The sequence below is a fragment of the Procambarus clarkii genome, chromosome 71, assembly GCF_040958095.1.
Source record: "Procambarus clarkii isolate CNS0578487 chromosome 71, FALCON_Pclarkii_2.0, whole genome shotgun sequence".
Taxonomy (NCBI): domain Eukaryota; kingdom Metazoa; phylum Arthropoda; class Malacostraca; order Decapoda; family Cambaridae; genus Procambarus; species Procambarus clarkii.
Window position 1 is genome coordinate 10,324,625 of NC_091220.1, and position 25,297 is coordinate 10,349,921.

At 59.8% G+C, this 25,297-nt stretch overlaps 1 protein-coding gene across 1 annotated transcript; it reads right to left on the bottom strand.

The window, feature by feature from the left end:
• Positions 1–17,875: 17,875 nt before the first annotated feature.
• LOC123745464 (mucin-22-like) lies at positions 17,876–25,156 on the bottom strand. Its single transcript, XM_069311937.1, has 4 exons — positions 21,164–25,156; positions 20,414–21,046; positions 18,950–20,086; positions 17,876–18,892 (listed from the first exon to the last, which is right to left on the bottom strand). Exons 1-4 carry the CDS (start codon positions 25,154–25,156, stop codon positions 17,876–17,878), a joined length of 6,780 nt encoding a protein of 2,259 aa, XP_069168038.1.
• Between the last annotated feature and the right edge of the window lie 141 nt (positions 25,157–25,297).

The window sequence follows — 25,297 nt, forward strand, 5'->3', positions numbered from 1 at the left end:
CAGGAGACTGTGTGGCAGGAGGTGGTGTGGCAGGAGACTGTGTGGCAGGAGGTGGTGTGGCAGGAGACTGTGTGGCAGGAGACTGTGTGGCAGGAGACTGTGTGGCAGGAGGTGGTGTGGCAGGAGACTGTGTGGCAGGAGACTGTGTGGCAGGAGACTGTGTGGCAGGAGGTGGTGTGGCAGGAGACTGTGTGGCAGGAGGTGGTGTGGCAGGAGACTGTGTGGCAGGAGACTGTGGCAGGAGGTGGTGTGGCAGGAGACTTTGTGGCAGGAGACTGTGTGGCAGGAGACTGTGTGGCAGGAGACTGTGTGGCAGGAGACTGTGTGGCAGGAGACTGTGTGGCAGGAGACTGTGTGGCAGGAGACTGTGTGGCAGGAGACTGTGTGGCAGGAGACTATGTGGCAGGAGACTGTGTGGCAGGAGGTGGTGTGGCAGGAGACTGTGTGGAAGGAGGTGGTGTGGCAGGAGACTGTGTGGCAGGAGACTGTGTGGCAGGAGACTGTGTGGCAGGAGACTGTGTGGCAGGAGACTGTGTGGCAGGAGGTGGTGTGGCAGGAGACTGTGTGGCAGGAGACTGTGTGGCAGGAGACTGTGTGGCAGGAGACTGTGTGGCAGGAGACTGTGGCAGGAGACTGTGTGGCAGGAGACTGTGTGGCAGGAGGTGGTGTGACCGGAGACTGTGTGGCAGGAGACTGTGTGGCAGGAGACTGTGTGGCAGGAGACTGTGTGGCAGGAGACTGTGTGGCAGGAGACTGTGTGGCAGGAGGTGGTGTGGCAGGAGACTGTGTGGCAGGAGGTGGTGTGGCAGGAGACTGTGTGGCAGGAGGTGGTGTGGCAGGAGACTGTGTGGCAGGAGGTGGTGTGGCAGGAGGTGGTGTGGCAGGAGACTGTGTGGCAGGAGACTGTGTGGCAGGAGACTGTGTGGCAGGAGGTGGTGTGGCAGGAGACTGTGTGGCAGGAGGTGGTGTGGCAGGAGACTGTGTGGCAGGAGACTGTGGCAGGAGGTGGTGTGGCAGGAGACTGTGTGGCAGGAGACTGTGTGGCAGGAGACTGTGTGGCAGGAGGTGGTGTGGCAGGAGGTGGTGTGGCAGGAGACTGTGTGGCAGGAGACTGTGTGGCAGGAGGTGGTGTGGCAGGAGACTGTGTGGCAGGAGGTGGTGTGGCAGGAGACTGTGTGGCAGGAAACTGTGTGGCAGGAGACTGTGTGGCAGGAGACTGTGTGGCAGGAGACTGTGTGGCAGGAGACTGTGTGGCAGGAGACTGTGTGGCAGGAGACTATGTGGCAGGAGACTGTGTGGCAGGAGACTATGTGGCAGGAGACTGTGTGGCAGGAGACTGTGTGGCAGGAGACTGTGTGGCAGGAGACTGTGTGTCAGGAGACTGTGTGGCAGGAGACTGTGTGGCAGGAGACTGTGTGGCAGGAGACTGTGTGGCAGGAGACTGTGTGGCAGGAGACTGTGTGGCAGGAGACTGTGTGGCAGGAGGTGGTGTGGCAGGAGACTGTGTGGCAGGAGACTGTGTGGCAGGAGACGGTGTGGCAGGAGACTGTGTGGCAGGAGGTGGTGTGGCAGGAGACTGTGTGGCAGGAGACTGTGTGGCAGGAGACTGTGTGGCAGGAGACTGTGTGGCAGGAGACTGTGTGGCAGGAGACTGTGTGGCAGGAGGTGGTGTGGCAGGAGACTGTGTGGCAGGAGACTGTGTGGCAGGAGGTGGTGTGGCAGGAGACTGTGTGGCAGGAGACTGTGTGGCAGGAGGTGGTGTGGCAGGAGACTGTGTGGCAGGAGACTGTGTGGCAGGAGACTGTGTGGCAGGAGGTGGTGTGGCAGGAGACTGTGTGGCAGGAGACTGTGTGGCAGGAGACTGTGTGGCAGGAGACTGTGTGGCAGGAGACTGTGTGGCAGGAGGTGGTGTGGCAGGAGACTGTTTGGCAGGAGACTGTGTGGCAGGAGACTGTGTGGCAGGAGACTGTGTAGCAGGAGGTGGTGTGGCAGGAGACTGTTTGGCAGGAGACTGTGTGGCAGGAGACTGTGTGGCAGGAGACTGTGTGGCAGGAGACTGTGTGGCAGGAGACTGTGTGACAGGAGACTGTGTGGCAGGAGACTGTGTGGCAGGAGACTGTGTGGCAGGAGACTGTGTGGCAGGAGATGGTGTGGCAGGAGACTGTGTGGCAGGAGACTGTGTGGCAGGAGACTGTGTGGCAGGAGACTGTGTGGCAGGAGACTGTGTGGCAGGAGACTGTGTGGCAGGAGACTGTGTGGCAGGAGGTGGTGTGGCAGGAGACTGTGTGGCAGGAGACTGTGTGGCAGGAGACTGTGTGGCAGGAGACTGTGTGGCAGGAGACTGTGTGGCAGGAGACTGTGTAGCAGGAGACTGTGTGGCAGGAGGTGGTGTGGCAGGAGACTCTGTGGCAGGAGACTGTGTGGCAGGAGACTGTGTGGCAGGAGGTGGTGTGGCAGGAGACTGCGTGGCAGGAGGTGGTGTGGCAGGAGACTGTGTGGCAGGAGACTGTGGCAGGAGGTGGTGTGGCAGGAGACTGTGTGGCAGGAGACTGTGTGGCAGGAGACTGTGTGGCAGGAGACTGTGTGGCAGGAGACTGTGTGGCAGGAGACTGTGTGGCAGGAGACTGTGTGGCAGGAGACTATGTGGCAGGAGACTGTGTGGCAGGAGGTGGAGTGGCAGGAGACTGTGTGGCAGGAGGTGGTGTGGCAGGAGACTGTGTGGCAGGAGACTGTGTGGCAGGAGACTGTGTGGCAGGAGACTGTGTGGCAGGAGACTGTGTGGCAGGATACTGTGTGGCAGGAGGTGGTGTGGCAGGAGACTGTGTGGCAGGAGACTGTGTGGCAGGATACTGTGTGGCAGGAGACTGTGTGGCAGGAGACTGTGTGGCAGGAGGTGGTGTGGCAGGAGACTGTGTGGCAGGAGACTGTGTGGCAGGATACTGTGTGGCAGGAGACTGTGTGGCAGGAGGTGGTGTGGTAGGAGACTGTGTGGCAGGAGACTGTGTGGCAGGAGACTGTGTGGCAGGAGACTGTGTGGCAGGATACTGTGTGGCAGGAGACTGTGTGGCAGGAGGTGGTGTGGCAGGAGACTGTGTGGCAGGAGAATGTGTGGCAGGAGACTGTGTGGCAGGAGGTGGTGTGGCAGGAGACTGTGTGGCAGGAGACTGTGTGGCAGGAGACTGTGTGGCAGGAGACTGTGTGGCAGGAGACTGTGGCAGGAGACTGTGTGGCAGGAGACTGTGTGGCAGGAGGTGGTGTGGCAGGAGGTGGTGTGGCAGGAGACTGTGGCAGGAGGTGGTGTGGCAGGAGACTGTGTGGCAGGAGACTGTGTGGCAGGAGACTGTGTGGCAGGAGACTGTGTGGCAGGAGACTGTGTGGCAGGAGACTGTGTGGCAGGAGACTGTGTGGCAGGAGACTGTGTGGCAGGAGGTGGTGTGGCAGGAGACTGTGTGGCAGGAGGTGGTGTGGCAGGAGACTGTGTGGCAGGAGGTGGTGTGGCAGGAGACTGTGTGGCAGGAGGTGGTGTGGCAGGAGGTGGTGTGGCAGGAGGTGGTGTGGCAGGAGACTGTGTGGCAGGAGACTGTGTGGCAGGAGGACTGTGTGGCAGGAGTGGTGTGGCAGGAGACTGTGTGGCAGGAGGTGGTGTGGCAGGAGACTGTGTGGCAGGAGACTGTGGCAGGAGGTGGTGTGCAGGAGACTGTGTGGCAGGAGACTGTGTGGCAGGAGACTGTGTGGCAGGAGACTGTGTGGCAGGAGGTGTGTGGCAGGAGACTGTGTGGCAGGAGACTGTGTGGCAGGAGACTGTGTGGCAGGAGACTGTGTGGCGAGGAGGTGGTGTGGCAGGAGACTGTGTGGCAGGAGACTGTGAGGCAGGTGACTGTGTGGCAGGAGACTGTGTGGCAGGAGACTGTGTGGCAGGAGACTGGTGTGGCAGGAGACTATGTGGCAGGAGACTGTGTGGCAGGAGACTGTGTGGCAGGAGACTGTGTGGCAGGAGACTGTGTGGCAGGAGACTGTGTGGCAGGAGACTGTGTGGCAGGAGACTGTGTGGCAGGAGGTGGTGTGGCAGGAGACTGTGGTGGCAGGAGACTGTGTGGCAGGAGACTGTGTGGCAGGAGACTGTGTGGCAGGAGGTGGTGTGGCAGGAGACTGTGTGGTAGGAGACTGTGTGGCAGGAGACTGTGTGGCAGGAGACTGTGTGGCAGGAGACTGTGTGGCAGGAGACTGTGTGGCAGGAGGTGGTGGCAGGAGACTGTGTGGCAGGAGACTGTGTGGCAGGAGGTGTGTGGCAGGAGACTGTGTGGCAGGAGACTGTGTGGCAGGAGGTGGTGTGGCAGGAGGTGGTGTGGCAGGAGACTGTGTGGCAGGAGACTGTGTGGCAGGAGACTGTGTGGCAGGAGTGGTGTGGCAGGAGACTGTGTGGCAGGAGACTGTGTGGCAGGAGGTGGTGTGGCAGGAGACTGTGTGGCAGGAGACTGTGTGGCAGGAGTGTGTGGCAGGGGTGGTGTGGCAGGAGACTGTGTGGCAGGAGACTGTGTGGCAGGAGGACTGTGTGGCAGGAGACTGTGTGGCAGGAGACTTGTGGCAGGAGACGTGTGGCAGGAGACTGTGTGGCAGGAGACTGTGTGGCAGGAGACTGTGTGGCAGGAGGTGGTGTGGCAGGAGGTGTGTGGCAGGAGTGGTGTGGCAGGAGACTGTGTGGCAGGAGTGGTGTGGCAGGAGAATGTGTGGCAGGAGACTGTGGCAGGAGACTGTGTGGCAGGAGACTGTGTGGCAGGAGGTGGTGTGGCAGGAGACTGTGTGCAGGAGGTGGTGTGGCAGGAGACTGTGTGGCAGGAGACTGTGTGGCAGGAGACTGTGTGGCAGGAGGTGGTGTGGCAGGAGACTGTGTGGCAGGAGACTGTGTGGCAGGAGACTGTGTGGCAGGAGGTGGTGTGGCAGGAGACTGTGTGGCAGGAGGTGTGTGGCAGGAGACTGTGTGGCAGGAGACTGTGGCAGGAGGTGGTGTGGCAGGAGACTGTGTGGCAGGAGACTGTGTGGCAGGAGACTGTGTGGCAGGAGACTGTGTGGCAGGAGACTGTGTGGCAGGAGACTGTGTGGCAGGAGACTGTGTGGCAGGAGACTGTGTGGCAGGAGACTATGTGGCAGGAGACTGTGTGGCAGGAGGTGTGTGGCAGGAGACTGTGTGGCAGGAGGTGGTGTGGCAGGAGACTGTGTGGCAGGAGACTGTGTGGCAGGAGACTGTGTGGCAGGAGACTTGTGTGGCAGGAGACTGTGTGGCAGGAGGTGGTGTGGCAGGAGACTGTGTGGCAGGAGACTGTGTGGCAGGAGACTGTGTGGCAGGAGACTGTGTGGCAGGAGACGTGTGTGCAGGAGACTGTGTGGCAGGAGGTGTGTGGCAGGAGACTGTGTGGCAGGAGACTGTGTGGCAGGAGGACTGTGTGGCAGGAGGTGGGTGGCAGGAGACTGTGTGGCAGGAGACTGTGTGGCAGGAGACTGTGTGGCAGGAGACTGTGTGGCAGGAGACTGTGTGGCAGGAGACTGTGTGGCAAGGAGACTGTGTGGCAGGAGACTGTGTGCAGGAGAAGAGGAGACTGTGTGGCAGGAGACTGTGTGGCAGGAGACTGTGTGGCAGGAGACTGTGTGGCAGGAGACTGTGTGGCAGGAGACTGTGTGGCAGGAGACTGTGTGGCAGGAGACTGTGTGGCAGGAGACTGTGTGGCAGGAGGACTGTGGCAGGGAGGTGGTGTGGGCAGGAGACTGTGTGGCAGGAGGTGGTGTGGCAGGAGACTGTGTGGCAGGAGACTGGTGGCAGGAGACTGTGTGGCAGGGAGATGTGTGGCAGGAGACTATGTGGCAGGAGACTGTTGGGCAGGAGGTGGTGTGCAGGAGACTGTGTGGCAGGAGGTGGTGTGGCAGGAGACTGTGTGGCAGGGAGACGTGTGGCAGGAGACTGTGTGGCGAGGAGACTGTGTGGCAGGAGGTGGTGGGGCAGAAGACTGTGTGCAGGAGACTGTGTGGCAGGATACTGTGTGGCAGGAGACTGTGTGGCAGGAGGTTGTGTGGCAGGAGACTGTGTGGGCAGGAGACTGTGTGGGCAGGAGACTGTGTGGCAGGAGACTGTGTGGCAGGGATACTGTGTGGCAGGAGACTGTGTGGCAGGAGGTGGTGTGGCAGGAGACTGTGTGGCAGGAGACTGTGTGGCAGGAGACTGTGTGGCAGGAGGTGGTGTGGCAGGAGACTGTGTGGCAGGAGACTGTATGGCAGGAGACCTGTGTGGCAGGAGACTGTGTGGCAGGAGACTGTGGCAGGAGACTGTGTGGACAGGAGACTGTGTGGCGGAGGTGGTGTGACAGGAGACTGTGTGGCAGGAGACTGTGTGGCAGGAGACTGTGTGGCAGGAGACTGTGTGGCAGGAGACTGTGTGGCAGGAGACTGTGTGGCAGGAGACTGTGTGGCAGTAGGTGGTGTGGCAGGAGACTGTGTGGCAGGAGACTGTGTGGCAGGAGGTGTGTGGCAGGAGACTGTGTGGCAGGAGACTGTGTGGCAGGAGGTGGTGTGGCAGGAGGTGGTGTGGCAGGAGACTGTGTGGCAGGAGACTGTGTGGCAGGAGACTGTGTGGCAGAGGGTGTGTGTGGCAGGAGACTGTGTGGCAGGAGACTGTGTGGCAGGGACGGTGTGGCAGGAGACTGTGTGGCAGGAGACTGTGTGGCAGGAGTGGTGTGGCAGGAGACTGTTGGCAGGAGACTGTGTGGCAGGAGACTGTGTGGCAGGAGACTGTGTGGCAGGAGACTGTGTGGCAGGAGACTGTGTGGCAGGAGGTGGTGTGGCAGGAGACTGTTTGGCAGGAGACTGTGTGGCAGGAGACTGTGTGGCAGGAGACTGTGTGGCAGGACTGTGTGGCAGGAGACTGTGTGGCAGGACTGTGTGGCAGGAGACTGTGTGGCAGGAGACTGTGTGGCAGGAGACTGTGTGGCAGGAGACTGTGTGGCAGGAGATGTGTGGCAGGAGACTGTGTGGCAGGAGACTGTGTGGCAGGAGACTGTGTGGCAGGAGACTGTGTGGCAGGAGGTGGTGTGCAGGAGACTGTGTGGCAGGAGACTGTGTGGCAGGAGACTGTGTGGCAGGAGACTGTGTGGTAGGAGACTGTGTGGCAGGAGACTGTGTGGCAGGAGACTGTGTGGCAGGAGACTGTGTGGCAGGAGGTGGTGTGGCAGGAGACTGTGTGGCAGGAGACTGTGTGGCAGGAGACTGTGTGGCAGGAGACTGTGTGGCAGGAGACTGTGTGGCAGGAGACTGTGTAGCAGGAGACTGTGTGGCAGGAGGTGGTGTGGCAGGAGACTGTGTGGCAGGAGACTGTGTGGCAGGAGACTGTGTGGCAGGAGGTGTGTGGCAGGAGACTGTGTGGCGGAGGTGGTGTGGCAGGAGACTGTGTGGCAGGAGACTGTGGCAGGAGGTGGTGTGGCAGGAGACTGTGTGGCAGGAGGTGGTGTGGCAGGAGACTGTGTGGCAGGAGACTGTGTGGCAGGAGACTGTGTGGCAGGAGACTGTGTGGCAGGAGACTATGTGGCAGGAGACTGTGTGGCAGGAGGTGGTGTGGCAGGAGACTGTGTGGCAGGAGGTGGTGTGGCAGGAGACTGTGTGGCAGGAGACTGTGTGGCAGGAGACTGTGTGGCAGGAGACTGTGTGGCAGGAGGTGGTGTGGCAGAGACTGTGTGGCAGGAGACTGTGTGGCAGGAACTGTGTGGCAGGAGACTGTGTGGCAGGAGGTGGTGTGGCAGGAGACTGTGTGGCAGGAGACTGTGTGGCAGGAGACTGTGTGGCAGGAGACTGTGTGGCAGGATACTGTGTGGCAGGAGACTGTGTGGCAGGAGGTGGTGTGGCAGGAGACTGTGTGGCAGGAGACTGTGTGGCAGGAGACTGTGTGGCAGGAGGTGGTGTGGCAGGAGACTGTGTGGCAGGAGACTGTATGGCAGGAGACTGTGTGGCAGGAGACTGTGTGCAGGAGACTGTGGCAGGAGACTGTGTGGCAGGAGACTGTGGCAGGAGGTGGTGTGCAGGAGACTGTGTGGCAGGAGACTGTGGCAGGAGACTGTGTGGCAGGAGACTGTGGCAGGAGACTGTGTGGCAGGAGGGGTGTGGCAGGAGACTGTGTGGCAGGAGGTGTGTGGCAGGAGACTGTGTGGCAGGAGGTGTGTGGCAGGAGATGTGTGGCAGGAGGTGGTGTGGCAGGAGGTGGTGTGGCAGGAGGTGTGGCAGGAGAGGAGACTGTGTGGCAGGAGACTGTGTGGCAGGAGACTGTGTGGCAGGAGGTGGTGTGGCAGGAGACTGTGTGGCAGGAGACTGTGGCAGGAGGTGGTGTGGCAGGAGACTGTGTGGCAGGAGACTGTGTGGCAGGAGACTGTGTGGCAGGAGACTGTGTGGCAGGAGGTAGTGTGGCAGGAGACTGTGTGGCAGGAGACTGTGTGGCAGGAGACTGTGTGGCAGGAGACTGTGTGGCAGGAGGTGTGTGGCAGGAGACTGTGTGGCAGGAGACTGTGTGGCAGGAGACGTGTGGCAGGAGACTGTGTGGCAGGAGACTGTGTGGCAGGAGACTGTGTGGCAGGAGGTGGTGTGGCAGGAGACTGTGTGGCAGGAGACTGTGTGGCAGGAGACTGTGTGGCAGGAGACTGTGTGGCAGGAGACTGTGTGGCAGGAGACTGTGTGGCAGGAGACTGTGTGGCAGGAGACTGTGTGGCAGGAGGTGGTGTGGCAGGAGACTGTGTGGCAGGAGACTGTGTGGCAGGAGACTGTGTGGCAGGAGACTGTGTGGCAGGAGGTGGTGTGGCAGGAGACTGTGTGGCAGGGACTGTGTGGCAGGAGACTGTTGGCAGGAGACTGTGTGGCAGGAGACTGTGTGGCAGGAGACTGTGTGGCAGGAGGTGGTGTGGCAGAGGTGGAGGGACTGTGTGGCAGGAGACTGGTGTGGCAGGAGACTGTGTGGCAGGAGACTGTGTGGCAGGAGGTGGTGTGGCAGGAGACTGTGTGGCAGGAGACTGTGTGGCAGGAGACTGTGTGGCAGGAGACTGTGTGGCAGGAGGTGGTGTGGCAGGAGACTGTGTGGCAGGAGACTGTGTGGCAGGAGGTGGTGTGGCAGGAGACTGTGGCAGGAGACTGTGTGGCAGGAGGACTGTGTGGCAGGAGGTGGTGTGGCAGGAGACTGTGTGGCAGGAGACTGTGTGGCAGGAGACTGTGTGGCAGGAGACTGTGTGGCAGGAGACTGTGTGGCAGGAGACGTGTGGCAGGAGACTGTGTGGCAGGAGACTGTGTGGCAGGAGGTGGTGTGGCAGGAGACTGTGTGGCAGGAGACTGTGTGGCAGGAGACTGTGTGGCAGGAGACTGTGTGGCAGGAGACTGTGTGGCAGGAGGTGGTGTGGCAGGAGACTGTTGGCAGGAGACTGTGTGGCAGGAGACTGTGTGGCAGGAGACTGTGTGGCAGGAGACTGTGTGGCAGGAGGTGGTGTGGCAGGAGACTGTTTGGCAGGAGACTGTGTGGCAGGAGACTGTGTGGCAGGAGACTGTGTGGCAGGAGACTGTGTGGCAGGAGACTGTGTGGCAGGAGACTGTGTGGCAGGAGACTGTGTGGCAGGAGACTGTGTGGCAGGAGATGGTGTGGCAGGAGACTGTGTGGCAGGAGACTGTGTGGCAGGAGACTGTGTGGCAGGAGACTGTGTGGCAGGAGACTGTGTGGCAGGAGGTGGTGTGGCAGGAGACTGTGTGGCAGGAGACTGTGTGGCAGGAGACTGTGTGGCAGGAGACTGTGTGGCAGGAGACTGTGTGGCAGGAGACTGTGTGGCAGGAGACTGTGTGGCAGGAGACTGTGTGGCAGGAGGTGGTGTGGCAGGAGACTGTGTGGCAGGAGACTGTGTGGCAGGAGACTGTGTGGCAGGAGACTGTGTGGCAGGAGACTGTGTGGCAGGAGACTGTGTAGCAGGAGACTGTGTGGCAGGAGGTGGTGTGGCAGGAGACTGTGTGGCAGGAGGTGGTGTGGCAGGAGACTGTGTGGCAGGAGGTGGTGTGGCAGGAGGTGGTGTGGCAGGAGACTGTGTGGCAGGAGACTGTGTGGCAGGAGGTGGTGTGGCAGGAGACTGTGTGGCAGGAGACTGTGTGGCAGGAGGTGGTGTGGCAGGAGACTGTGTGGCAGGAGGTGGTGTGGCAGGAGGTGGTGTGGCAGGAGACTGTGTGGCAGGAGACTGTGTGGCAGGAGACTGTGGCAGGACCTTGTGGCAGGAGACTGTGTGGCAGGAGACTGTGGCAGGAGACTGTGGCAGGAGACTGTGTGGCAGGAGACTGTGGCAGGAGGTGGTGAGGCAGGAGACTGTGTGGCAGGAGACTGTGTGGCAGGAGACTGTGTGGCAGGAGACTGTGTGGCAGGAGACTGTGTGGCAGGAGACTGTGTGGCAGGAGACTGTGTGGCAGGAGACTATGTGGCAGGAGGTGGTGTGGCAGGAGACTGTGTGGCAGGAGACTGTGTGGCAGGAGACTATGTGGCAGGAGACTGTGTGGCAGGAGGTGGTGTGGCAGGAGACTGTGTGGCAGGAGACTGTGTGGCAGGAGGTGGTGTGGCAGGAGACTGTGTGGCAGGAGACTGTGTGGCAGGAGGTGGTGTGGCAGGAGACTGTGTGGCAGGAGACTGTGTGGCAGGAGACTGTGGGAGGAGACTGTGTGGCAGGAGACTGTGTGGCAGGAGACTGTGGCAGGAGACTGTGGCAGGAGACTGTGTGGCAGGAGACTGTGGCAGGAGACTGTGGCAGGAGACTGTGTGGCAGGAGACTGTGTGGCAGGAGACTGTGTGGCAGGAGGTGGTGTGGCAGGAGACTGTGTGGCCGGAGACTGTGTGGCAGGAGACTGTGTGGCAGGAGGTGGTGTCGCAGGAGGTGGTGTGGCAGTAGACTGTGTGGCAGGAGGTGGTGTGGCAGGAGGTGGTGTGGCAGGAGACTGTGTGGCAGGAGACTGTGTGGCAGGAGGTGGTGTGGCAGGAGGTGGTGTGGCAGGAGACTGTGTGGCAGGAGACTGTGTGGCAGGAGACTGTGTGGCAGGAGACTGTGTGGCAGGAGACTGTGTGGCAGGAGACTGTGTGGCAGGAGACTGTGTGGCAGGAGACTGTGTGGCAGGAGACTGTGTGGCAGGAGACTGTGTGGCAGGAGACTGTGTGGCAGGAGACTGTGTGGCAGGAGACTGTGTGGCAGGAGACTGTGTGGCAGGAGACTGTGTGGCAGGAGACTATGTGGCAGGAGGTGGTGTGGCAGGAGACTGTGTGGCAGGAGACTGTGTGGCAGGAGACTATGTGGCAGGAGGTGGTGTGGCAGGAGACTGTGTGGCAGGAGACTGTGTGGCAGGAGACTATGTGGCAGGAGACTGTGTGGCAGGAGACTGTGTGGCAGGAGGTGGTGTGGCAGGAGACTGTGTGGCAGGAGACTGTGTGGCAGGAGACTGTGTGGCAGGAGACTGTGTGGCAGGAGGTGGTGTGGCAGGAGACTGTGTGGCAGGAGACTGTGTGGCAGGAGACTGTGTGGCAGGAGGTGGGTGGCAGGAGACTGTGTGGCAGGGACTGTGTGGCAGGAGACTGTGTGGCAGGAGACTGTGTGGCAGGAGACTATGTGGCAGGAGACTGTGTGGCAGGAGACTGTGTGGCAGGAGACTGTGTGGCAGGAGACTGTGTGGCAGGAGACTGTGTGGCAGGAGACTGTGTGGCAGGAGGTGGTGTGGCAGGAGACTGTGTGGCAGGAGACTGTGTGGCAGGAGACTGTGTGGCAGGAGACTGTGTGGCAGGAGACTGTGGCAGGAGACTCTGTGGCAGGAGACTGTGTGGCAGGAGACTGTGTGGCAGGAGGTGGTGTGGCAGGAGGTGGAGTGGCAGGAGACTGTGTGGCAGGAGGTGGTGTGGCAGGAGACTGTGTGGCAGGAGACTGTGTGGCAGGAGACTGTGTGGCAGGAGACTGTGTGGCAGGAGGTGGTGTGGCAGGAGACTGTGTGGCAGGAGACTGTGTGGCAGTAGACTGTGTGGCAGGAGACTGTGTGGCAGGAGACTGTGTGGCAGGAGACTGTGTAGCAGGAGACTGTGTGGCAGGAGACTGTGTGGCAAGAGACTGTGTGGCAGGAGACTGTGGCAGGAGACTGTGTGGCAGGAGACTGTGTGGCAGGAGACTGTGTGGCAGGAGACTGTGTGGCAGGAGACTGTGTGGCAGGAGACTGTGTGGCAGGAGGTGGTGGGGCAGGAGACTGTGTGGCAGGAGACTGTGGCAGGAGACTGTGTGGCAGGAGACTGTGTGGCAGGAGACTGTGGCAGGAGACTGTGTGGCAGGAGACTGTGTGGCAGGAGACTGTGTGGCAGGAGACTGTGTGGCAGGAGACTGTGTGGCAGAAGACTGTGTGGCAGGAGGTGGTGGGGCAGGAGACTGTGTGGCAGGAGACTGTGTGGCAGGAGACTGTGTGGCAGGAGACTGTGTGGCAGGAGACTGTGTGGCAGGAGACTGTGGCAGGAGACTGTGGCAGGAGACTGTGTGGCAGGAGACTGTGTGGCAGGAGACTGTGTGGCAGGAGGTGGTGTGGCAGGAGGTGGTGTGGCAGGAGACTGTGTGGCAGGAGGTGGTGTGGCAGGAGACTGTGTGGCAGGAGACTGTGTGGCAGGAGGTGGTGTGGCAGGAGACTGTGTGGCAGGAGACTGTGTGGCAGGAGACTGTGGGAGGAGACTGTGTGGCAGGAGACTGTGTGGCAGGAGACTGTGGCAGGAGACTGTGGCAGGAGACTGTGTGGCAGGAGACTGTGGCAGGAGACTGTGGCAGGAGACTGTGTGGCAGGAGACTGTGTGGCAGGAGACTGTGTGGCAGGAGGTGGTGTGCAGGAAACTGTGTGGCCGGAGACTGTGTGGCAGGAGACTGTGTGGCAGGAGTGGTGTGGCAGGAGGTGTGTGGCAGTAGACTGTGTGGCAGGAGGTGGTGTGGCAGGAGGTGGTGTGGCAGGAGACTGTGTGGCAGGAGACTGTGTGGCAGGAGGTGGTGTGTCAGGAGGTGGTGTGGCAGGAGACTGTGTGGCAGGAGACTGTGTGGCAGGAGACTGTGTGGCAGGAGACTGTGTGGCAGGAGACTGTGTGGCAGGAGACTGTGTGGCAGGAGACTGTGTGGCAGGAGACTGTGTGGCAGGAGACTGTGTGGCAGGAGACTGTGTGGCAGGAGACTGTGTGGCAGGAGACTGTGGCAGGAGGTGGTGAGGCAGGAGACTGTGTGGCAGGAGACTGTGTGGCAGGAGACTGTGTGGCAGGAGACTGTGTGGCAGGAGACTGTGTGGCAGGAGACTGTGTGGCAGGAGACTGTGTGGCAGGAGACTATGTGGCAGGAGGTGGTGTGGCAGGAGACTGTGTGGCAGGAGACTGTGTGGCAGGAGACTATGTGGCAGGAGACTGTGTGGCAGGAGACTGTGTGGCAGGAGGTGGTGTGGCAGGAGACTGTGTGGCAGGAGACTGTGTGTCAGGAGACTGTGTGGCAGGAGACTGTGTGGCAGGAGACTGTGTGGCAGGAGACTGTGTGGCAGGAGACTGTGTGGCAGGAGACTGTGTGGCAGGAGATGGTGTGGCAGGAGACTGTGTGGCAGGAGACTGTGTGGCAGGAGACTGTGTGGCAGGAGACTGTGTGGCAGGAGACTGTGTGGCAGGAGGTGGTGTGGCAGGAGACTGTGTGGCAGGAGACTGTGTGGCAGGAGACTGTGTGGCAGGAGACTGTGTGGCAGGAGACTGTGTGGCAGGAGACTGTGTGGCAGGAGACTGTGTGGCAGGAGACTGTGTGGCAGGAGGTGGTGTGGCAGGAGACTGTGTGGCAGGAGACTGTGTGGCAGGAGACTGTGTGGCAGGAGACTGTGTGGCAGGAGACTGTGTGGCAGGAGACTGTGTGGCAGGAGACTGTGTGGCAGGAGGTGGTGTGGCAGGAGACTGTGTGGCAGGAGGTGGTGTGGCAGGAGACTGTGTGGCAGGAGGTGGTGTGGCAGGAGGTGGTGTGGCAGGAGACTGTGTGGCAGGAGACTGTGTGGCAGGAGGTGGTGTGGCAGGAGACTGTGTGGCAGGAGACTGTGTGGCAGTAGACTGTGTGGCAGGAGACTGTGTGGCAGGAGACTGTGTGGCAGGAGACTGTGTAGCAGGAAACTGTGTGGCAGGAGACTGTGTGGCAGGAGACTGTGTGGCAGGAGACCGTGGCAGGAGACTGTGTGGCAGGAGACTGTGTGGCAGGAGACTGTGTGGCAGGAGACTGTGTGGCAGGAGACTGTGTGGCAGGAGACTGTGTGGCAGGAGACTGTGTGGCAGGAGGTGGTGGGGCAGGAGACTGTGTGGCAGGAGACTGTGTGGCAGGAGACTGTGGCAGGAGACTGTGTGGCAGGAGACTGTGTGGCAGGAGACTGTGGCAGGAGACTGTGTGGCAGGAGACTGTGTGGCAGGAGACTGTGTGGCAGGAGACTGCGTGGCAGGAGACTGTGTGGCAGAAGACTGTGTGGCAGGAGGTGGTGGGGCAGGAGACTGTGTGGCAGGAGACTGTGTGTGGCAGGAGACTGTGTGGCAGGAGACTGTGTGGCAGGAGACTGTGTGGCAGGAGACTGTGGCAGGAGACTGTGGCAGGAGACTGTGTGGCAGGAGACTGTGTGGCAGGAGACTGTGTGGCAGGAGTGGTGTGGCAGGAGGTGGTGTGGCAGGAGACTGTGTGGCAGGAGACTGTGTGGCAGGAGACTGTGTGGCAGGAGACTGTGTGGCAGGAGACTGTGTGGCAGGAGACTGTGTGGCAGGAGACTGGCAGGAGACTGTGTGGCAGAAGACTGTGTGGCAGGAGGTGGTGGGGCAGGAGACTGTGTGGCAGGAGACTGTGTGGCAGGAGACTGTGGTGGCAGAGACTGTGTGGCAGGAGACTGTGTGGCAGGAGACGGTGTGGCAGGAGAGCTGTGTGGCAGGATGTGGTGTGGCAGGAGACTGTGTGGTCAGGAGGTGGTGTGGCAGTAGACTGTGTGGCAGGAGTGGTTTTGTCAGGAGGTGGTGTGGCAGAGACTGTGGTGGCAGGAGCTGTGTGCCGGAGGTGGTGTGGCAGGAGACTGTGGTGGCAGGAGACTGTGTGGGCAGTAGACTGTGTGCAGGAGATGTGGTGGCAGGAGACCTGTGGTCAGTAGACTGTGTGGCGAGGAAACTGTGTGGCAGAGACTGTGTTGCAGAGACTGTGTGGCAGGAGACCGTGGAAGGGACTGTGTGGCAGGAGACTGTGTGGTCAGGAGACTTGTGGCAGAGACTGTGTGGCAGGAGACTGTTGTAGGCAGGAGTACTGTGTGGCAGGAGACTGTGTGAGCAGGAGGACTGTGGGGCAGGAGACTGTGTGGCAGGAGACTGTGTGGCTAGGAGTACTTGTGTGGCAGGAGACTGTGGCAGGAGACTGTGTGGCAGGAGACTGTGACAGGAGACTGTGGCAGGAGACTGTGTGGCAGGAGACTGTGGCAGGAGACTGTGTGGCAGGAGACTGTGGCAGGAGACTGTGGCAGGAGGTGGTGTGGCAGGAGACTGTGTGGCAGGAGACTGTGTGGCAGGAGACTGTGTGGCAGGAGACTGTGTGGCAGGAGACTGTGTGGCAGGAGACTTTGTGGCAGGAGACTGTGTGGCAGGAGACTGTGTGGCAGGAGACTGTGTGGCAGGAGACTGTGTGGCAGGAGACTGTGTGGCGGGAGACTGTGTGGCAGGAGACTGTGGCAGGAGACTGTGTGGCAGGAGGTGGTGTGGCAGGAGACTGTGTGGCAGGAGACTGTGTGGCAGGAGACTGTGTGGCAGGAGACTGTGTGGCAGGAGACTGTGTCAGGAGACTGCGGCAGGAGACTGTGGCAGGAGACTGTGGCAGGAGACTGTGGCAGGAGACTGTGGCAGGAGACTGTGTGGCAGGAGGACTGTGTGTGCAGGTGAGACTGTGTGGCAGGAGACTGTGTGGCAGGAGGACTTGGTGGGGCAGGAGACTGTGTTGCAGGAGACTGATGTGCAGGAGACTGTGGCAGGAGACTGTGTGGCAGGGAGACTGTGTGGCAGTAGAGACTGTGGCAGGAGACTGGTGGCAGATACTGTGTGCATGAGACTGTGTGGGCAGGAGACTGCGTGGCAGGAGACTGTGTGGCAGGAGACTGTGTGGCAGGAGACTGTGTGGCAGGAGACTGTGTGGCAGGAGACTGTGGCAGGAGACTGTGTGGCAGGAGACTGTGGCAGGAGACTGTGTGGCAGGAGACTGTGGCAGGAGACTGTGGCAGGAGACTGTGGCAGGAGACTGTGGCAGGAGACTGTGTGGCAGGAGACTGTGTGGCAGGAGACTGTGTGGCAGGAGACTGTGTGGCAGGAGACTGTGGCAGGAGACTGTGTGGCAGGAGACTGTGGCAGGAGACTGTGTGGCAGGAGACTGTGGCAGGAGACTGTGGCAGGAGACTGTGTGGCAGGAGACTGTGTGACAGGAGACTGTGTGGCAGGAGACTGTGTGGCAGGAGACTGTGTCAGGAGACTGCGGCAGGAGACTGTGGCAGGAGACTGTGGCAGGAGACTGTGGCAGGAGACTGTGTGGCAGGAGACTGTGTGGCAGGAGACTGTGTGGCAGGAGACTGTGTGGCAGGAGACTGTGGCAGGAGACTGTGTGGCAGGAGACTGTGGCAGGAGACTGTGTGGCAGGAGACTGTGGCAGGAGACTGTGAAAGGAGACTGTGAAAGGAGACTGTGTGGCAGGAGACTGTGTGGCAGGAGACTGTGGCACGAGACTGTGGCAGGAGACTGTGGCAGGACTCTGTGTGGCAGGAGACTGTGTGGCAGGAAACTGTGGCAGGAGACTGTGTGGCAGGAGACTGTGGCAGGAGACTGTGTGGCAGGAGACTGTGGCAGGAGACTGTGTGGCAGGAGACTGTGTGGCAGGAGACTGTGGCAGGAGACTGTGGCAGGAGGTGGTGTGGCAGGAGACTATGTGGCAGGAGACTGTGTGGCAGGAGACTGTGTGGCAGGAGACTGTGTGGCAGGAGACTGTGGCAGGAGACTGTGGCAGGAGACTGTGACAGGAGACTGTGGCAGGAGACTGTGGCAGGAGACTGTGTGGCAGGAGACTGTGTGGCAGGAGACTGTGGCAGGAGACTGTGGCAGGAGACTGTGTGGCAGGAGACTGTGTGGCAGGAGACTGTGTGGCAGGAGACTGTGTGGCAGGAGACTGTGGCAGGAGACTGTGGCAGGAGACTGTGGCAGGAGACTGTGTGGCAGGAGACTGTGTGGCAGGAGACTGTGTGGCAGGAGACTGTGGCAGGAGACTGTGTGGCAGGAGACTGTGGCAGGACTCTGTGTGGCAGGAGACTGTGTGGCAGGAGACTGTGGCAGGAGACTGTGTGGCAGGAGACTGTGGCAGGAGACTGTGGCAGGAGACTGCGGCAGGAGACTGTGGCAGGAGACTGTGGCAGGAGACTGTGGCAGGAGACTGTGGCAGGAGACTGTGTGGCAGGAGACTGTGGCAGGAGACTGTGTGGCAGGAGACTGTGGCAGGAGACTGTGGCAGGAGACTGTGGCAGGAGACTGTGGCAGGAGACTGTGGCAGGAGACTGTGTGGCAGGAGACTGTGGCAGGAGACTGTGTGGCAGGAGACTGTGGCAGGAGACTGTGGCAGGAGACTGCGGTAGGAGACTGTGGCAGGAGACTGTGGCAGGAGACTGTGGCAGGAGACTGTGGCAGGAGACTGTGGCAGGAGACTGTGGCAGGAGACTGTGGCAGGAGGCGGTAGGGGAAGTGTTAGCCTCCAAGGTAACTGAGGCAAGAGAGTGTGTACAGTGTTGTCCGGTTAAGTGACCACTTCCTAATACCCGACACATGTGCTCAGGGTCGGGCCAGAGGTATTGTGAGAGTGTCCCTGATGTCCAGGGACTGTATGGCCACCTCCTGTATGTCCAGGGACTGTATGGCCACCTCCAGTGTGTTCAGGGACTGTATGGCCACTTCCTGTGTGTCCAGGGACTGTATGTCCACCTCCTGTATGTCAAGGGACTGTATGGCCACCTCCTGTATGTCCAGGGATTGTATGGCCACCTCCTGTGTGTCCAGGGACTGTGTGGCCACCTCCTGTGTGTCCAGGGACTGTGTGGCCACCTCCTGTGTGTCCAGGGACTGTATGGCCACCTCCTGTATGTCCAGGGACTGTATGGCCACCTCCTGTGTGTCCAGGGACTGTATGGCCACCTCCTGTATGTCCAGGGACTGTATGGCCACCTCCTGTATGTCCAGGGACTGTATGTCCACCTCCTGTATGTCCAGGGACTGTATGGCCACCTCCTGTATGTCCAGGGACTGTATGGCCACCTCCTGTGTGTCCAGGGACTGTATGGCCACCTCCTGTATGTACAGGGACTGTATGGCCACCTCCTGTATGTCCAGGGACTGTATGGCCACCTCCTGTATGTACAGGGACTGTATGGCCACCTCCTGTATGTACAGGGACTGTATGGCCACCTCCTGTGAGTCCAGGGACTGTATGGCCAACTCCTGTATGTCCAGGGACTGTATGGCCACCTCCTGTATGTCCAGGGACTGTATGGCCACCTGTATGTCCAGGGACTGTGTGGCCACCTCCTGTATGTCCAGGGACTGTGTGGCCACCTGTATGTCCAGGGACTGTATGGCCACCTCCTGTATGTCCAGGGACTGTATGGCCACCTCCTGTATGTCCAGGGACTGTGTGGCCACCTCTTGTATGTCCAGGGACTGTATGGCCACCTCCTGTATGTCCAGGGACTGTATGGCCACCTCCTGTGTGTCCAGGGACTGTATGGCCACCTCTTGTATGTCCAGGGACTGTATGGCCACCTCCAGTATGTCCAGGGACTGTATGGCCACCTCCTGTGTGTCCAGGGACTGTATGGCCACCTCCTATATGGCCAGGGACTGTATGGCCACCTCCTGTTTGTCCAGGGACTGTATGGCCACCTCCTGTATGTCCAGGGACTGTATGGCCACCTCCTGTATGTCCAGGGACTGTATGGCCACCTCTTGTATGTCCAGGGACTGTGTGGCCACCTCCTGTATGTCCAGGGACTGTATGGCCACCTCCTGTATGTCCAGGGACTGTATGGCCACCTCCTGTATGTCCAGGGACTGTATGGCCACCTCCAGTGTGTTCAGGGACTGTATGGCCACTTCCTGTGTGTCCAGGGACTGTATGTCCACCTCCTGTATGTCTAGGGACTGTATGGCCACCTCCTGTATGTCCAGGGACCGTATGGCCACCTCCTGTGTGTCCAGGGACTGTGTGGCCACCTCCTGTGTGTCCAGGGACTGTATGGCCACCTCCTGTATGTCCAGGGACTGTATGGCCACCTCCTGTGTGTCCAGGGACTGTATGGCCACCTCCTGTATGTCCAGGGACTGTATGGCCACCTCCTGTATGTCCAGGGACTGTATGTCCACCTCCTGTATGTCCAGGGACTGTATGGCCACCTCCTGTATGTCCAGGGACTGTATGGCCACCTCCTGTGTGTCCAGGGACTGTATGGCCACCTCCTGTATGTACAGGGACTGTATGGCCACCTCCTGTATGTCCAGGGACTGTATGGCCACCTCCTGTATGTACAGGGACTGTATGGCCACCTCCTGTATGTACAGGGACTGTATGGCCACCTCCTGTGAGTCCAGGGACTGTATGGCCAACTCCTGTATGTCCAGGGACTGTATGGCCACCTCCTGTATGTCCAGGGACTGTATGGCCACCTGTATGTCCAGGGACTGTGTGGCCACCTCCTGTATGTCCAGGGACTGTGTGGCCACCTGTATGTCCAGGGACTGTATGGCCACCTCCTGTATGTCCAGGGACTGTATGGCCACCTCCTGTATGTCCAGGGACTGTGTGGCCACCTCCTGTATGTCCAGGGACTGTATGGCCACCTCCCGTATGTCCAGGGACTGTATGGCCACCTCCTGTGTGTCCAGGGACTGTATGGCCACCTCTTGTATGTCCAGGGACTGTATGGCCACCTCCAGTATGTCCAGGGACTGTATGGCCACCTCCTGTGTGTCCAGGGACTGTATGGCCACCTCCTATATGGCCAGGGACTGTATGGCCACCTCCTGTTTGTCCAGGGACTGTATGGCCACCTCCTGTATGTCCAGGGACTGTATGGCCACCTCCTGTATGTCCAGGGACTGTATGGCCACCTCTTGTATGTCCAGGGACTGTGTGGCCACCTCCTGTATGTCCAGGGACTGTATGGCCACCTCCTGTATGTCCAGGGACTGTATGGCCACCTCCTGTATGTCCAGGGACTGTATGGCCACCTCCTGTATGTCCAGGGACGGTGTGGCCACCTCCTGAATGTTCAGGGACTATATGGCCACTTCCTGTATGTCCAGGGACTGTATGGCCACCTCCTGTATGTCCAGGGACTGTGTGGCCACCTCCTGAATGTTCAGGGACTGTATGGCCCCCTCCTGTTTGTCCAGGGACTGTATGGCCACCTCCTGTGTGTCCAGGGACTGTATGGCCACCTCCTGTGTGTCCAGGGACTGTATGGCCACCTCCTGTGTGTCCAGGGACTGTATGGCCACCTCCTGTGTGTCCAGGGACTGTATGGCCACCTCCTGTATGTCCAGGGACTGTATGGCCACCTCCTGTGTGTCCAGGGACTGTATGGCCACCTCCTGTGTGTCCAGGGACTGTATGGCCACCTCCTGTGTGTCCAGGGACTGTGTGGCCACCTCCTGAGTGTCCAGGGACTGTATGGCCACCTCCTGTGTGTCCAGGGACTGTATGGCCACCTCCAGTGTGTTCAGGGACTGTATGGTCACCTCCTGTGTGTCCAGGGACTGTGTGGCCACCTCCAGTGTGTCCAGGGACTGTATGGCCACCTCCAGTATGTCCAGGGACTGTATGGCCACCTCCTGTGTGTCCAGGGACTGTATGGCCACCTCCTGTATGTCCAGGGACTGTATGGCCACCTCCTGTGTGTCCAGAGACTGTGTGGTCACCTCCTGTATGTCCAGGGACTGTGTGGCCACCTCCTGTATGTCCAGGGACTGTGTGGTCACCTCCTGTATGTCCAGGGACTGTGTGGCCACCTCCTGTATGTCCAGGGACTGTGTGGCCACCTCCTGTATGTCCAGGGACTGTGTGGTCACCTCCTGTATGTCCAGGGACTGTGTGGCCACCTCCTGTGTGTCCAGGGACTGTGTGGTCACCTCCTGTGTGTCCAGGGACTGTATGGCCACCTCCTGTGTGTCCAGGGACTGTGTGGTCACCTCCTGTGTGTCCAGGGACTGTACGGCCACCTCCAGTGTGTTCAGGGACTGTGTGGTCACCTCCTGTGTGTCCAGGGACTGTGTGGCCACCTCCTGTGTGTCCAGAGACTGTGTGGCCACCTCCTGTGTGTCCAGGGACTGTGTGGCCACCTCCTGTGTGTCCAGGGACTGTGTGGTCACCTCCTGTGTGTCCAGGGACTGTGTGGCCACCTCCTGTGTGTCCAGGGACTGTATGGCCACCTCCTGTGTGTCCAGGGACTGTGTGGTCACCTCCTGTGTGTCCAGGGACTGTGTGGCCACCTCCTGTGTGTCCAGGGACTGTATGGTCACCTCCTGAGTGTCCAGGGACTGTGTGGTCACCTCCTGTGTGTCCAGGGACTGTATGGCCACCTCCAGTGTGTTCAGGGACTGTGTGGTCACCTCCTGTGTGTCCAGGGACTGTATGGCCACCTCCAGTGTGTCCAGGGACTGTATGGCCACCTCCTGTGTGTCCAGGGACTGTGTGGTCACCTCCTGTGTGTCCAGGGACTGTGTGGTCACCTCCTGTGTGTCCAGGGACTGTGTGGTCACCTCCTGTGTGTCCAGGGACTGTGTGGTCACCTCCTGTGTGTCCAGGGACTGTGTGGCCACCTCCTGTGTGTCCAGGGACTGTGTGGTCACCTCCTGTATGTCCAGGGACTGTGTGGTCACCTCCTGAGTGTCCAGGGACTGTATGGCCACCTCCAGTGTGTTCAGGGACTGTGTGGTCACCTCCTGTGTGTCCAGGGACTGTATGGCCACCTCCAGTGTGTTCAGGGACTGTATGGCCACCTCCTGTGTGTCCAGGGACTGTATGGCCACCTCCAGTGTGTTCAGGGACTGTATGGCCACCTCCTGTGTGTCCAGGGACTGTGTGGTCACCTCCTGTGTGTCCAGGGACTGTATGGCCACCTCTTGTATGTCCAGCGACTGTATGGCCACCTCCAGTGTGTTCAGGGACTGTGTGGTCACCTCCTGTGTGTCCAGGGACTGTGTGGCCACCTCCTGTGTGTCCAGGGACTGTATGGCCACCTCCTGTGTGTCCAGGGACTGTGTGGCCACCTCCTGTGTGTCCAGGGACTGTGTGGCCACCTCCTGTGTGTCCAGGGACTGTGTGGTCACCTCCAGTGTGTTCAGGGACTGTGTGGTCACCTCCTGTGTGTCCAGAGACTGTGTGGCCACCTCCTGTATGTCCAGCGACTGTGTGACCACCTCCTGTGTGTCCAGGGACTGTGTGGTCACCTCCTGAGTGTCCAGGGACTGTGTGGTCACCTCCTGTGTGTCCAGAGACTGTGTGGTCACCTCCTGAGTGTCCAGGGACTGTGTGGTCACCTCCTGTATGTCCAGGGACTGTGTGGCCACCTCCTGTGTGTCCAGGGACTGTGTGGTCACCTCCTGAGTGTCCAGGGACTGTGTGGTCACCTCCTGTGTGTCCAGAGACTGTGTGGTCACCTCCTGTGTGTCCAGGGACTGTGTGGTCACCTCCTGAGTGTCCAGGGACTGTGTGGTCAACTCCTGAGTGTCCAGGGACTGTATGGCCACCTCCTGTGTGTCCAGGTACTGTATGGCCACCTCCTGTATGTCCAGGGACTGTATGGCCACCTCCTGTATGTCCAGGGACTGTATGGCCACCTCCTGTATGTCCAGGGACTGTATGGCCACCTCCTGTATGTCCAGGGACTGTGTGGTCACCTCCTGTATGTCCAGGGACTGTATGGCCACCTCCTGTGTGTCCAGGGACTGTGTGGTCACCTCCTGTATGTCCAGGGACTGTATGGCCACCTCCTGTATGTCCAGGGACTGTGTGGTCACCTCCTGTATGTCCTGGGACTGTGTGGTCACCTCCTGTATGTCCAGGGACTGTGTGTCCACCTCCTGTATGTCCAGGGACTGTGTGGCCACCTCCTGTATGTCCAGGGACTGTGTGGCCACCTCCTGTATGTCCAGGGACTGTGTGGTCACCTCCTGTATGTCCAGGGACTGTGTGTCCACCTCCTGTATGTCCAGGGACTGTGTGGCCACCTCCTGTGTGTCCAGGGACTGTATGGCCACCTCCTGTGTGTCCAGGGACTGTATGGCCACCTCCTGTGTGTCCAGGGACTGTATGGTCACCTCCCGTGTGTCCAGGGACTGTATGGCCACCTCCTGTGTGTCCAGGGACTGTATGGCCACCTCCTGTATGTCCAGGGACTGTGTGGTCACCTCCTGTATGTCCAGGGACTGTATGGCCACCTCCTGTGTGTCCAGGGACTGTGTGGTCACCTCCTGTATGTCCAGGGACTGTATGACCACCTCCTGTATGTCCAGGGACTGTATGGCCACCTCCTGTATGTCCAGGGACTGTATGGCCACCTCCTGTATGTCCAGGGACTGTGTGGTCACCTCCTGTATGTTAAGGGACTGTATGGCCACCTCCTGTATGTCCAGGGACTGTATGGCCACCTCCTGTATGTCCAGGGACTGTGTGGTCATCTCCTGTATGTCCAGGGACTGTATGGCCACCTCCTGTATGTCCAGGGACTGTGTGTCCACCTCCTGTATGTCCAGGGACTGTGTGGTCATCTCCTGTATGTCCAGGGACTGTATGGCCACCTCCTGTATGTCCAGGGACTGTGTGGCCACCTCCTGTATGTCCAGGGACTGTATGGCCACCTCCTGTATGTCCAGGGACTGTGTGTCCACCTCCTGTGTGTCCAGGGACTGTATGGCCACCTCCTGTGTGTCCAGGGACTGTATGGTCACCTCCTGTATGTCCAGGGACTGTATGGCCACCTCCTGTATGTCCAGGGACTGTATGGCCACCTCCTGTATGTCCAGGGACTGTGTGGCCACCTCCTGTATGTACAGGGACTGTATGGCCACCTCCTGTATGTCCAGGGACTGTGTGTCCACCTCCTGTGTGTCCAGGGACTGTATGGCCACCTCCTGTATATCCAAGGACTGTATGGCCACCTCCTGTGTGTCCAGGGACTGTATGGCCACTTCCTGTGTGTCCACCTCCTGTGTGTCCACCTCCTGTATGTCCAGGGACTGTATGGCCACCTCCTGTATGTCCAGGGACTGTGTGGTCACCTCCTGTATGTCCAGGGACTGTGTGGTCACCTCCTGTATGTCCAGGGACTGTATGGCCACCTCCTGTATGTCCAGGGACTGTATGGCCACCTCCTGTATGTCCAGGGACTGTATGGCCACCTCCTGTATGGCCAGGGACTGTGTGGTCATCTCTTGTATGTTAAGGGACTGTATGGCCACCTCCTGTGTGTCCAGGGACTGTATGGCCACCTCCTGTATGTCCAGGGACTGTATGGCCACCTCCTGTATGTCCAGGGACTGTGTGGTCACCTCCTGTATGTTAAGGGACTGTATGGCCACCTCCTGTATGTCCAGGGACTGTGTGTCCACCTCCTGTATGTCCAGGGACTGTGTGGTCACCTCCTGTATGTCCAGGGACTGTGTGTCCACCTCCTGTATGTCCAGGGACTGTGTGGTCATCTCCTGTATGTCCAGGGACTGTATGGCCACCTCCTGTATGTCCAGGGACTGTGTGTCCACCTCCTGTATGTCCAGGGACTGTGTGGTCACCTCCTGTATGTCCAGGGACTGTGTGTCCACCTCCTGTATGTCCAGGGACTGTGTGGTCATCTCCTGTATGTCCAGGGACTGTGTGGTCATCTCTTGTGTGTCCAGGGACTTTATGGCCACCTCCTGTATGTCCAGGGACTGTATGGCCATCTCCTGTATGTCCTGGGACTGTATGGCCACCTCCCGATGGCCAAGGGCATCATGGGAATGTTCCCGATGGCCATCTTCCTCCATCTTTCCCCGCTCGTAAAACTCTTCTTGAATCTTGCCCATTAGACTTTCGCACCTATCTACAGCTCCTCTATAACCTTTTCTCTCTCCCGGAACTTCAGTCTGCTCTGACCCTCTTCGGTTCTACGGCAGCGGGCTAGGATGACATTCCTTATGAGATGCTTCGCCATCTCCCTCTCTGCA

Coding starts and splice junctions, on each gene's coding strand:
- LOC123745464 (XM_069311937.1), bottom strand. CDS start 25,156: ATGGGCAAGATTCAAGAAGAGTTTTACGAGCGGGGAAAGATGGAGGAA. Junction 21,047..21,163: donor AGTCCCTGGACATACAGGAG/GTGACCACACAG, acceptor CTGGACATACAG/GAGGTGGCCACACAGTCCCT. Junction 18,893..18,949: donor AGTCCCTGGACAAACAGGAG/GTGGCCATACAG, acceptor CTGGACACACAG/GAGGTGGCCATACAGTCCCT.